The sequence below is a fragment of the Cebus imitator genome, unplaced genomic scaffold, assembly GCF_001604975.1.
Source record: "Cebus imitator isolate Cc_AM_T3 unplaced genomic scaffold, Cebus_imitator-1.0 Scaffold776, whole genome shotgun sequence".
NCBI lineage: Eukaryota > Metazoa > Chordata > Mammalia > Primates > Cebidae > Cebus > Cebus imitator.
Window position 1 is genome coordinate 302,797 of NW_016108091.1, and position 12,571 is coordinate 315,367.

The window sequence follows — 12,571 nt, forward strand, 5'->3', positions numbered from 1 at the left end:
AAAAAAAAAAAAAAAGACTGACAAAACAAAGAATCTGGAAATAACACAGAGAGATTAAAATCAAACTACTGGGATATGTAAGTAGGATAGATAAAAATTAACATGGAAATGAAAATATTGTCAATAAGCACATATTGTTAGGAATTCTACTTACTCGTTTTGAAGGACAGTGTTCATTCTTTTCATCCGTCATCTTTCCACTTTTAAGTGCTTTCCTTGGGTGCTTGATAGTTGTTTTTATGGCAGGTCGACATACATAGTTCTCCAGGTTCTTTGGAGGTTTTTTAGTTCTCTTGGCCTGGAGGCCAATTTTCAATTTCAAATTTCCCTCTGAAAAGTTTGTTTCTTTTACTGAAAACTGTTGCTGTGCATCAGTCAAACCATCATCTTTGCCAGCTTCGATGTTTCTTTCTCGATTCCGTTTACGAAGGTCCTCTTCCTCCTTTGTGTTTTTTTCTAGCTCTACTTCTCTCTTACTGACCAGTGTGCCAGTACTGATGGCAGAAGGACTCTTTCTTGAAAAACCTTCGGAATCAGAACCCAATCCTAACATAGCAGTATTTCTAGGGTCCATCACAAGCGTATGTTATTGCCAAGGAATCTTATGAAAATTTTACAGAACTCTGTTCCATAAAAAACTGGGATCTCCAAAACTTGAAACCAGCATCTTTCTCTGCAGAACAGACCATAACAAAAATTTATCAGAAAAGAGGAAATTATTGATGAACATCAGTAATTCGGGTATAGGGGAAGACAAAAAGGAGGTCAACTACCCCCCCCAAAAAAAAGAAAATCACAGTTAAATAAAAATGTTAATTCAAAATAGATTTAAATCCATTTACTTATATAAAAAAATTTAAAATTCAGAATAAGTTTATCATTCTACAGATATAGACAAGCTACAGCGGTATGGTGCAAATCACCAAGAATCACCAAGAAGCTTCTGCAATTTACGGTCAAACAAACATTGCCTAAAATAAAAATAACTTCATATATTTTCGAACTCCTCAGTTTTAAAAGATTATATTCTCTACACTTCTATTGAAGTACACTTTTACTTCCTACAGTTTTATTGAAGGTAAAAAAATCATGTTTTTTTGATACTCCATTGACTATGATGTGATTATTATACATTGCATGCCTGCATCAATATATCTCATATGTACCCATAAAAAAATTGTTTTTAAATTATCTCTTAGTCTGGTTTCAGTGTTCCAACCTTTTAGAAGAGATTATCAGACTTTTTGAGGTTAGGATTCTCTTATTCAGAAACTTATTCAGGAATTATCTCTGTTGCCAGCATACAATTCAACTCTGAATTCATTCACTTGTCCATTCAAAAAACATTTCCAAACACCTATCATGTGCCAGGCATTGTGCTACACCCTGAAAATACAGTATTCCACAAAATGAACACAGGTCCTAAATTTTAAGAGGTTTATACTCTAGTGAGAAGGGCAAACATTAATAATTATACAAATGATTAATCACTTTTGTTATAAGAACTTTAAAAATCAGAAATTTATTTTTACAAGTTTTCCTCACGACAACTAGTTGGCACATGTCAATTCTCCAAACACACAAAAAATGTTTTAAAACTAGTGTGCCATCGGGAGCAGTGGCACGTGCCTGTAGTCCCAGCTACTTGGGAGGCTGAGGTAGGAGGATCGCTTGAGCCCAGGAGTTCTGGGCTGTAGTGCGCTATGCCGATCGGGTGTCTGCACTAAGTTCCGCGTCAATATTGTGACCTCCTGGGAGCGGGGGACCACCAGATTGCCTAAGAAGGGGTAAGCCGGCCCGGACTGGAAACGGAGCAGGTCAAAACTCCCGTGCTGATCAGTAGCGGGATCTCGTTTGTGAATAGCCACTGCACTCCAGCCTGGGCAACATAGCGAGACCCCATCTCTAAAAAAATAAAATAAAAAATAAAACTAGTGTGCCAATTTATTATCTCACAATAGGTGATACATCTGAGAATCTCCACAAGACACCTCCATTTTGAATATAAAGAGCCTCAGGAAACCAGACTACCATATAACCATTAGGGAGACTAGTGAAATTTTTGTTTGTTTTGAAATGGAGTCACGCTTTGTCTCCCAGGCTGGAGTACAGTGGTACCATGTTGGCTCACTGCAACCTCCATCTCCTGGGTTCAAGACATTCTCCTGCTTCAGCCTCCAGAGTAGCTGGGATTACAGGCGCACACCAAGACTCCCTGCTAATTTTTGTATTTTTAGTAGAGACAGCGTTTTGCCATGTTGGCCAGGCTGGTCTCAACTACTGATCTCAGGTGATCCACCCGCCCTGGCCTCCCAAAGTGCTTGGATTACAGGTGTGAGCCACTGTGCCCTGCCAGAGACTAGTGAATATATTAATAAAACCAAAATAAAACAAGTCAGTATTCTTGAAGATTGACAGACCAGTCTTCATGTCAAGCATATGTCTGACTCAAGATCTAGGACTAGCATCTGGAAAAAGGACATCTTATCCCTTAGAAAGTTTTTATGAAGTAGAATATTTTGAACTATGTGCCCTGAGACTTTTCATTCCAACAAGGGTATAAGATTCTTGGCCAGGCACGGTGGCTCACACCTATAATCCCAGTACTTTCAGGGGCTGAGACAGTGGACTCTTTGACACAGGTGGACTCTGTGAGCCCAAGAGTTTCAGACCACTGGGCAACATGGAAAAACCCTGTCTCCACAAAAAAATACAAAGATTAGCAGGGTGTGGCGGCACACAGCTGTAGTCCCAGCTACTCAGGAGACTGAGGTGGGAATATCACTTGAGCCTTGAAGGTCGAGGCTGCAGTGAGCTGTGATCATGCCACTTGCACTCCAGCCTGGGCAACAGAGCAAGACCCTGTCTCAGGGGTGGGAGGAATAGTTGCCTTATAACTTCTACAAGGATTGTAAGTAAAATACCTCACCCAATGACTTGCATATAGTGAGGTGCCAGCAGGGTGTGGTGGCTCATGCCTGTAATCCCAGCACTTTGCAAGGCAGAAGCAGATGAATCACTTAAGGTCAAGAGTTCGAGACCAGTCTGGTTAATGTGTCAAAACCCTGTCTCTACTAAAAATACTAAAATCAGAGGGGTGTGGTGACAGGCACCTGTAATCCCAGCTACTCAGGAGGCTGTGGGATGACAATCACTTGGGAGGTGGAGGTTGCAGTGAGCCAAAATCATGACACTGCACTCCAGCCTGGGTGACAGAGCAAAAAAAAAAAAAAAAAAAAAGGTACCAATAATTTAGCAATAAGAGGAGCAGCAGCAGTGTTTTAAGTACTCAACAAATATTGGCCTATGGGTAACTCCTTAGCTTGTTATCGCTCCATTGAATCATATAAACAGCTGGAAACTAATCTTCCAATCATTTCACTCTGATGATTCTTGTTGTTTACCACTTCATATATTAACATTTCACAATGGCATTTGAGGATTTTTAATAATCTCGCTCTCCTGTATTGAAACTTGTCTTTAGTGGCTCACGCCTGTAATCCCAGCACTTTGGGAGGCCAAGGCGGGCGGATCACGAGGTCAAGAGATCGAGACCATTCTCGCCATGATGAAACCCCGTCTCTACTAAAAAATACAAAAATTAGCCGGATGTGGTGGCACGCACCTGTAGTCCCAGCTACTCAGGAGGCTGAGGCAGAAGAATCGCTTGAACCCAGGAGGCGGAGGTTGCAGTGAGCCGAGATTGCACCACTGCACTCCAGCCTGGCAACAGAGCAAGACTCCGTCTCAAAAAAAAAAAAAAGAAACTTGTCTTTACTTCCCAACACACACCCACTATGGTTTAGTCAATTCAGTTTTCTTTACTGTCCCTAACAAATCATGTTCATTTCTGCTTATGTGTCACATAAACATACAAACTCTCTCTTTATATGTACAAAGTAAGCTGCGCACAGTGGCTCATCCTACAATCCCAGCACTTTGGGAGACTAAAGTGGGAGGATCACTTGAGCTCAGGAGTTCAAAATCAGCCTGGGCAACATAGTGAGACCTCATTTCTACAAAAATTAAAAAATTAGCCATGTGTGTGGTGTTGCATCCCTATAGTCCCAGCTACTCAGGAGGCTGAGATGGGAAGATGGCTTGAGCCCAGGAGGTTGAGGTTATACTAAGCCATGATTATTGCACCACTACACTCTAGCATGGGCAACAGAGCAAGACTCTGTCTCAAAATATATATTTTGAGATATATATATATAATTAGGAAAGTGGGGGGAAATAAATAATAAAATGTATATTAAAAGTAATTAAAATAACTCAAGTGTTTCATAAAAATAAATAAAAAATAATTTTAAAAGTACAAATCCTAGCTGGGCACAGTGGCTCACACCTGTATTACCAGCACTTTGGAAGGCTAAGATGGGAGGATCACTTGAGCCTGAGTTTGAGACCAGTCTAGGAAACATAGCAAGACCCTGTCTCTACAAAAAATCAAAACATCAGCCCAGTGTGGTAGTGCACGCCTATAGTCACAGCTGCTCAAGGGAATGAGGCAAGGAGATGGCCTGAGCCTACGAGATCGAGGCTGCAGTGAACCATGTTCATGCCACTGGACACCAGTCTAGTTACAGAGCGAGACTCACAAAAAGTAAAATTTTTGAGACAGGGTCTCACTCTGTAGCCGGGCATGGTGGCTCGCGCCTGTAGTCTCAGCTACTTGGGAGGCTGAGGCAGGAGACTTACTTGAACCTGGGAGGTGGAGGCTGCAGTGAGCTGAGATCGCACCACTGCACTCCAGCCTGGGTGACAGAGGGAAACTCGTCTCAAAAAAAAAAGTAGTAAATTAAAAAAAATAAACTCGCTCAAAAAAATAAAAGAGTACAAAAATCCTATCTTCTCCGTGATAGGCTCACAATCCTGAAATCCAAAAAACTCTGAAATCCAAGTTTTTTCAAAACCTGGTGATAAAACTTGACATGGACCCATTGTAGTCTTAATTACCATAATTTCTGTGAATAATGATAAATTACAATGCAAAAGTATTAATGGGCTTGATTATGTGATTAAGGGATGCTACTACTCCCAAAAACCACAGTGCCAGTTCACAAAATCCACATTTCTAAAAAAAAAAAAAAAAAAAAAAAAAAAAAAAAAAAAAAAAAAAAAAAAAAAAAAAAAAAAAAAAAAAAAAAAAAAAAAAAAAGGAAAACATTTGTAACACATGCAGAGAATTTAAAAGTATATATATATATATATTTTACAGCATCAAACGTTTTGGATAATGGATTCTGGACCTAAGTTCTCAGACCTATATTTAAGCTTGCACTGACCTTATCCATCCCTGATTATTTATGATCCATATAAGATCACAATTAGGGCAATTAACTTTTTTTCTTGTTCTGTATTTGTCAGCTATACCCCTCAACAGATTAAGTCCTTCCTCAGTATCAGCAGGGGATTGGTTCCAGAACCCCACCTCCCATCCCACCCCCTCAGATACCAAAATCTGAGGATGCTCAAGTCGCTTATATAAAATGGTGTAGTATTTGCATACAGCCTACACACATTCTCCCGTATACTTGAAATCATCTCTGGATTACTTATAATAACTAATATAATGTAAATGATATATAAATAGTTATTACACTGTATTTTTAAATTTTGCATTATTTTTTATTGTATTGTTAATTTTTTTCTAATATTTTTCATCCGCAGTTGGTTGAATCCGTGGGTGCGGAACCACAGATAGGGAAGACCAACTGTATAATTAAAATATAAGCTTCATGAGGGTAGGAACCTCTTCTGGCTTGCTCACCACTGTATCCCCAGCACCTGAAACAATGAACAGCACAAATTTTAGTACCCAATAAATAGCTGAATAAATTAATGAGTGAATTTTAAGGTCCCTGTAGCTTCTAATACAATAATTGGCATGTAGCAAATGTCTTTTTCTTCCTGTTTTACATAACTTTATCTTGCGTTACAATGAAAAAACTACTCACAAGTTTTTTCCTTAATACACTGATTTTATTTCATATAGGTGGTTTTCTATAAATTTAATAAAATATGCTAATTTCACTAGTGACATAAACCATATTTTATACATCTTCTGTCTCTGTACCATCAAAGCTGGTCTAAGAAAAACAATCATGTTCAATCATCTCACTTTATATTCCTAACCACCAACTTTGAGTGGACCCTTGGTGCTGCCAATATACTTCCCTAACCCAATCACTTTAATACCGTCCTAGAAAACGGTTTCATCCCATCTCCTCTTTCTTCATTCTCCCTAACTTTGCTTATCTGATCACAGCAGTAGTCAGATAGGAAGCAATAACAAACAGAAGAAAACTGCCACAAGTGCCCACCACATATCTACCTACCTTCCTACCTGTGCCTGTTCCTATAGATTCTGCCTGCCTTCCTATCACAATATATAAACAATCTCTCCTTTTCAACTCTTCATTTAGGCAACTATCTCTTTTCTCTCTCACGTCATCCATTTCTCATATTTCCTCTGAATAATGCCAATATGCCTGAAAACAAAAACATACTACAATATCTCTCATGGAAGAAAATTCTTCTTGGCTGGGTGCAGTGGCTCACACCTCTAATCTCAACACTCTAGGAGTCCAAAGTGGGTGATCACTTGAGGTCAGGAGTTCGAGACCAGCCTGGTCAACATGGTGAAACCTTGTCTCTACCAAAAATATAAAAAATTACCCGGGTGTGGTGGTACATGCCTATAATCCCAGCTACTTGGGAGGCTGAGGCAGGAGAATTGCTTGAACCAGGGAGGCAGAGGTTGCAGTGAGCCAAGACTGTGCCATTGCTCTCCAGCCTTGGTGACAGAATGACATTCCATCTCAGGGGAAAAAAAAAAAAATCTTCTTGTCCACCATCTTCCCATTTCTCTGTTCCTCTTCACAATAAACTTGTTAGAATTGTCTGTTCTCCCTGACCTCCAATCCTCTCTTTTTTTCTCTCTCTTGAACATGTTGATCATACTTTCACTGCCACCCCTCCATAGAAACTGATAATCAAGGAAATCAAAACGTCCACATTGCTAATTAGAATGATCAGTTTCAGTCCTCTCATCTTACTTGACCTATCAACAGAATTTGGCACAGCTAAACAGCTCCCTCACTACTTCACTTGACTATAGAATATCTTTTTTTTTTTTTTTTCAGTCAAGGTCTCTGTCACCCTGGCTAGAGCACACTGGCACAATCATAGCTCACTGCAGCCTCAAAATCCTGGGCTCAAGTGATTCTCCTGCCTCAGACCCCAAGTAGCTATTCCAAGTAGCTAGAAATACAGGCATGTGCCACCACACCCAATTTTTTTTCCACTGTTTTAGAGACAGGGTCTCACTAGGTTGCCCAGGCTGGTCTTGAAGTCCTGGCCTCAAGCAATGCAATCTTCAGACCTCAGACTCCTGAGTAGCTGGGATGACAGGCACAAGCCACCATGCCCGGCTCTGGGATGCCTCTCGATTGTTCTTCCTTACTAGCTAGTCACCCTCAGTCTCCTTTGCAGGTTCTTTCCTTTCTCGATGACCTTTAAATACTAGAGTGACGCGGGATACCTGGACCTCTTCCTTTTTCTATTTACATGCAGTTCCTAAATGACCAGATCCAGTATTACAGCTTTAAATCTCATCTAATATTGATGATTCACAAATTTCTATCTTCAGTAAGAAACTAGCTGACACCTCTTTCTGGAACTTCAGATTCACATATCTAAATGGTTGACACACTGACTAAATGTGTAATACAGGTATTGATCTACTTACGACCTATGCAACTTACGACCATTCGACTTTACGACCACAATCGCTAGCCACGACTGCTCTGCGTCTGGCAGTGCTAACGTTGCCCAGCTGGGCGTACGACAGTGTGGACCAGCTTCCGGCAGCAGTACCATCTCTGCGTGCACCATTTCAACTGTTATCCCAGACTCGATACAGCAATTTGTGTTTTGTGTCTCGGATATTTTTCATCAAACCCCTTCCAATAAACTTCTTATACATTTTTAAGCAATGGACCCAAACATCGAACGATTTGCAGGGATTGAACGGATGGCGCACCATGTGTTTTGTCCGTATCATGAAATTTATGAAGAAAAAAAGAAACATACAATTCAGACAAAGCTCACCATGTTTATGAAAAAACCAACTCCGGTAACCCCAACTGCTGCCTCAGATGACGACATCAACGATCTGCAGCCAAGCACCAGCGGCAAATAAAATGTTTCGTACATGTTTATATATTTTGATATGTTTTGCAATTGGGAAATATTTCCTATGGTATTTTTTATACCTGTATTTTGTATTTTTGTATGCACCTGTATTTTGTAATTTTGTATGTTTTGCAAATATTAAACCAGTTGTACTGGTAATACAGTGTTTTACTTAAACCTGACGAATATAAAAATAAGAAACAAAATGGTGTAGAGATGATACAAATGGCATAAAATGAACAAAGAAAATTATGATATATAATAATGAAAGAAAATTATGATAAAATATGACTTAAAGATTTTTATAACATCATTTCACAGTACTGCACATATAGCCTACTCAACTTATGACCAAATCGTGTTACGACCAGTCTGTCGGAACCAATCGTGGTCGTAAGTCGAGCACTAGCTGTAAATAGGCACTTAACATGTTTGAAATCAATTTATCTTTGCCCACTGCCCCAAATCTATTCTCCCTACAGGTTTCATTTCAATATATGGTCATTCCAATCAGAAATATTTAGGCCAAAAATCTCTACCCATTCTTAACTGCTTTTTCTCTTAAATCCCTCATGTCGATTTGGTCAGCAAAGTTTGTCAGCTTTACCCTCAAAATTTATGCAGAATCTAACTAGTTCTCATTACTTTGACAGCTATCAGATCAAAGTGATGATAAATATGTGAATGGATTATTTCAATAGGCTTTAAAAAAAGAGAGAGAGAGATTTATTTAAAGGAATCGCTCACATGATTATGGAAGCTGGCCAGTCCCAAAATCTGCAGGGTGGGTCAGCGGCAGGCTGGAGACCCAGAAAAAAACCAATGTTTTCATTCAAGCCTAAAGGCCATCTGCTGGCAGACTTGCCTCTCACTGAGAAGAGGTCAATCTTTTGTTCTATTAATGCCTTCAGTTGAATGGACAAAGTTCCTCCCCAACATTACGGAGGGTGATCTGCTTAACTCAAAAAGTCCATCTATTTATTGATTTTTTAATATATATCTAATTCAGGGGTACATGTGCAGATTTGTTATATAGGTAAACTTGTGTCATGGGGGCTTATTTCATCACCCAGGTACTAAGCCTAGTACCCATTGGTTTTCTTTCCTGATCCTCTCCCACTTCCCACTCTCCACCCCCCAGTAGGCCCCAGTGTGTGCTGTTTTCCTCTTTGTGTCCATGTGTTATCATCATTTAGCTCCCATTTATAAGCGAGAACATGCAGTACTTGGTTTTCTGTTCCTGCATTAGTTTGCCAAAGATAATGTTGTCCACTCCATCCATGATCCTGCGAAGGACACGATCTCATTTTTTTTGTGGCTCCATAATATTCCGTGGTGTATATGTACTACATTTTCTTTATCCAGTCTATCACTGGTGGGGGCATGTAGGTTAACCTGAATTCTTTGCTATCATGAATAGTGTTGCAATGAACATATACGGGCGTGTGTCTCTATGATTTATATTCCTGTGGGTATATACCCAGTAATGGGATTGCTGAGTCAAATGGTATTTCTGTTTTTAGGTCTTTGAGGAATGACCACGATATCTTCCACAACGGCTGAACTAATTTACACACTCCCAATCAACAGTGTATAAGCACTCCTTTTTCTCTGCAACCTCACCAGCATCTGTTATTTTTTTCCTTTTAAATAGTAGCCATTCTGACGGGCGTGAGATGGTATCTCATTGTGGTTTTGATTTGTATTTCTTGAATTATCAGTGATGTTGAGCTTTTTTTCATGATTGTTGGCTGCATGTATGCCTTTTTTTGAGAAGTTTCTGTTCATGTCCTTTACCCACTTTTTAATGGGGTTTTCTTTTCTCATAAATTTGCTTAAGTTCCTTACAGATGCTGATATGAGACCTTTGTCCGATGCACAGCTTGCAAAATGCAACATGCTTCTAACTGGTTCCTTGCTTCAACCCTCATAACCCTTCCAGTCTTCTCAATTCCGCAACAGGGTGATCTTTTCAAAGCCTGAGTCAGATCACGTCACTCCTCTACTCAAAACGCTTTCTCATAGGCTTCCTAGCTCCCTCAAAGCCAAAATTTTTACGATGGTCTAAAGATCCAATTTAATTTGTCCTAAAGTCTTCTCTACCTCTCTTCCATCTCCTACCAGTCTCCTTACTTAGTTCCAAGAAGGAGATACAAAAGTCTTCCCCATGTCTCAAATACAACAAAAATACTCTTTACCTTGGGACCTTTGCACTTACCATTCTGCTTGATAGAACACCCTTCCCCCAGATAAGTCCATATCTTGCTCTTTCACTTCCTTCATATCTTTGCCTAAATGTAATTTTATACAAGCAGCATCCCCTAAAAAAACACCTATCCCACCACCACCCTCTTCTCACACTTAGTATCCTGCTTTATTTTATTCTCATATTCTTCTTACTACCTGGTGTACAATATATTTATTTGTTGTCTATATCTTTCCATTGAAATTTGAACTCTACCAGAAAATAGACTTTTGTCAGTTTGGTTCACTGCTATATCCCAGCATGTAGAACAGTAGCTGGCATATAGTAAGTGTTCAATAAATAGTTGTTGAATTAATTCCCTGACTTATGTGGGTTATATTTTACTGTCTTCAAATTGTGCCCTTTCTAGGCCAGGCACAGTGGCTCACACTTGTAATCATCCTCTGGGAGGCCGAGGTGGGCAGATGTTAGGCGTCTGAGACCAGCCTGGTCAACATGGTGAAACTCTGTCTCCACTAAAAAAAAATACAAAAACTAGCAGGGCCTGGTGGCACGCTCCTTTAATCTCAGCTACTCAGGAGGCTGAGGCAGGAGAATCATTTGAACACAAGAGGTGAAAGCTGCAGTGAGCCAAGATTATGCCACTGCAAACCAGCCTGAGTGACAGAGCAAGACTCCGTCTTAAAAAAAAAAAAAAAAAAAAAAAATCAAAAAATTAGCTGGGCATAGTGGTATGCGCCTATCATCCCAGCTACCCAGGAGGCTGAGGTGGGAGGATCACCTAAGCCTAGAAGGTTGAGGCTGCAGTGAGCCATGATCACAGCATTGTGTTCCAGCCTGGGCAATCAAACAATAAGCCCTGTGTGGTGGCACATACACACATGTAGTCCTAGCTACTCCAGAGGCACTCCAGCCTAGGCAACAGAGTGACTCTGTCTCAATCAATATTTTAAAAATAGCTGGGTGTGGTGGGACACACCTGTATGCCTAGCTACTCTGGAGGCTGAGATGGAGGATAACTTGAGCCTGAGTTCAAGACTGGAGTGAGCTAGAATTGAGCCACTGCTCGCCAGTCTGGGCAATAAGGAGAGAGCCCATTTCAAAAATTATATGTAACAATAAACTCACAAAATTTTACAATTTGCAAAGAAGAAAATTGCTTTTATATTCATTACAAATGCATACATTTTAAATTTTCCCAAACATTTGTTTTTTGTAATGAAAGAATTTCATGTCTTAATATGTATAACTGCAAAATTTATATGTATGAATTCAGAATTTCAGCATTTTTCCGAAGAATTCATTTTTTATCTGCACTTAATTCCCTTTCAAAACATTACAGAGGAAGGTATGAGAAAAGCATGATTCTCATTTTAAAAATGAACACAAGAAAAAAACATAATCCAAGTGACATATATTATTACATAAATAAGAGTACCAATAAATTGAAAACATTGATTCCCCCTACCTAAAAATGTATATGAGAAGAAATACTATATTTCCCTAATATGATCAAGGAGAAAAATGAACAGTACGTTTATATGCATATTTTGAGTATCCATTTAGGCAGTAAAACTGGAAAAACATGATTGGCAAACCCCACATACCAAATTTAAGTGTTTCTAGTCAAGATAAACCCAAATTCTGAAGATACTTCACAAGAGAGTGCTTTTTATCTGCTGAATGTAAACTGCTTGAAAAGCAGTCCCTACAGCAGCTGCCAGAATGCTGTTTTTTGAACTTTCAAAGCAATGTTCTTTGTGAATATCATTCTTTCAGCTTTTGGAAAAATATCTAAACAATGTAGGTTTTCCATCCAGGGGCAAGGATGCCATGTTGTTATACAGCCTATTCTGGTTCCTACTATAATATATTCAACTTAAAATATATTTCCAAGGAAAAATACAGACCTAAGACCACTAGAATCTTTTTGCTCAAAAAGGCAAATTCAATATTCATCTCACACGCAATTTTGGGATTTATGATTTCAAATCTCTGGAACAATGTGGAACGGTCTGGTCCAAATTCAAAGGAAACTAACACTGTACCTACAGCATTAAATACTTTTGCACAGGCCGGGCGCGGTGGCTCACGCCTGTAATCCCTGCACTTTGGGAGGCCGAGGCGGGTGGATCACGAGGTCAAGAGATCAAGACCATCCTGGTC

The 12,571-nt window shown here is 39.5% G+C and overlaps 1 protein-coding gene across 2 annotated transcripts in view; it reads right to left on the reverse strand.

Moving 5' to 3' along the window:
* ASH1L (ASH1 like histone lysine methyltransferase) overlaps positions 1 to 12,571 on the reverse strand; it is a 248,019-nt gene that overhangs the window by 199,156 nt on the left and 36,292 nt on the right. For both annotated transcript variants that reach the window (XM_017519812.2, XM_017519815.2), the window contains one exon: positions 155 to 673. In XM_017519812.2, coding sequence (XP_017375301.1) covers positions 155 to 574 — 420 coding nt within the window. In that variant the 5' untranslated portion in view covers positions 575 to 673. Of the gene's footprint in view, positions 1 to 154; positions 674 to 12,571 lie in introns of those variants that run through there.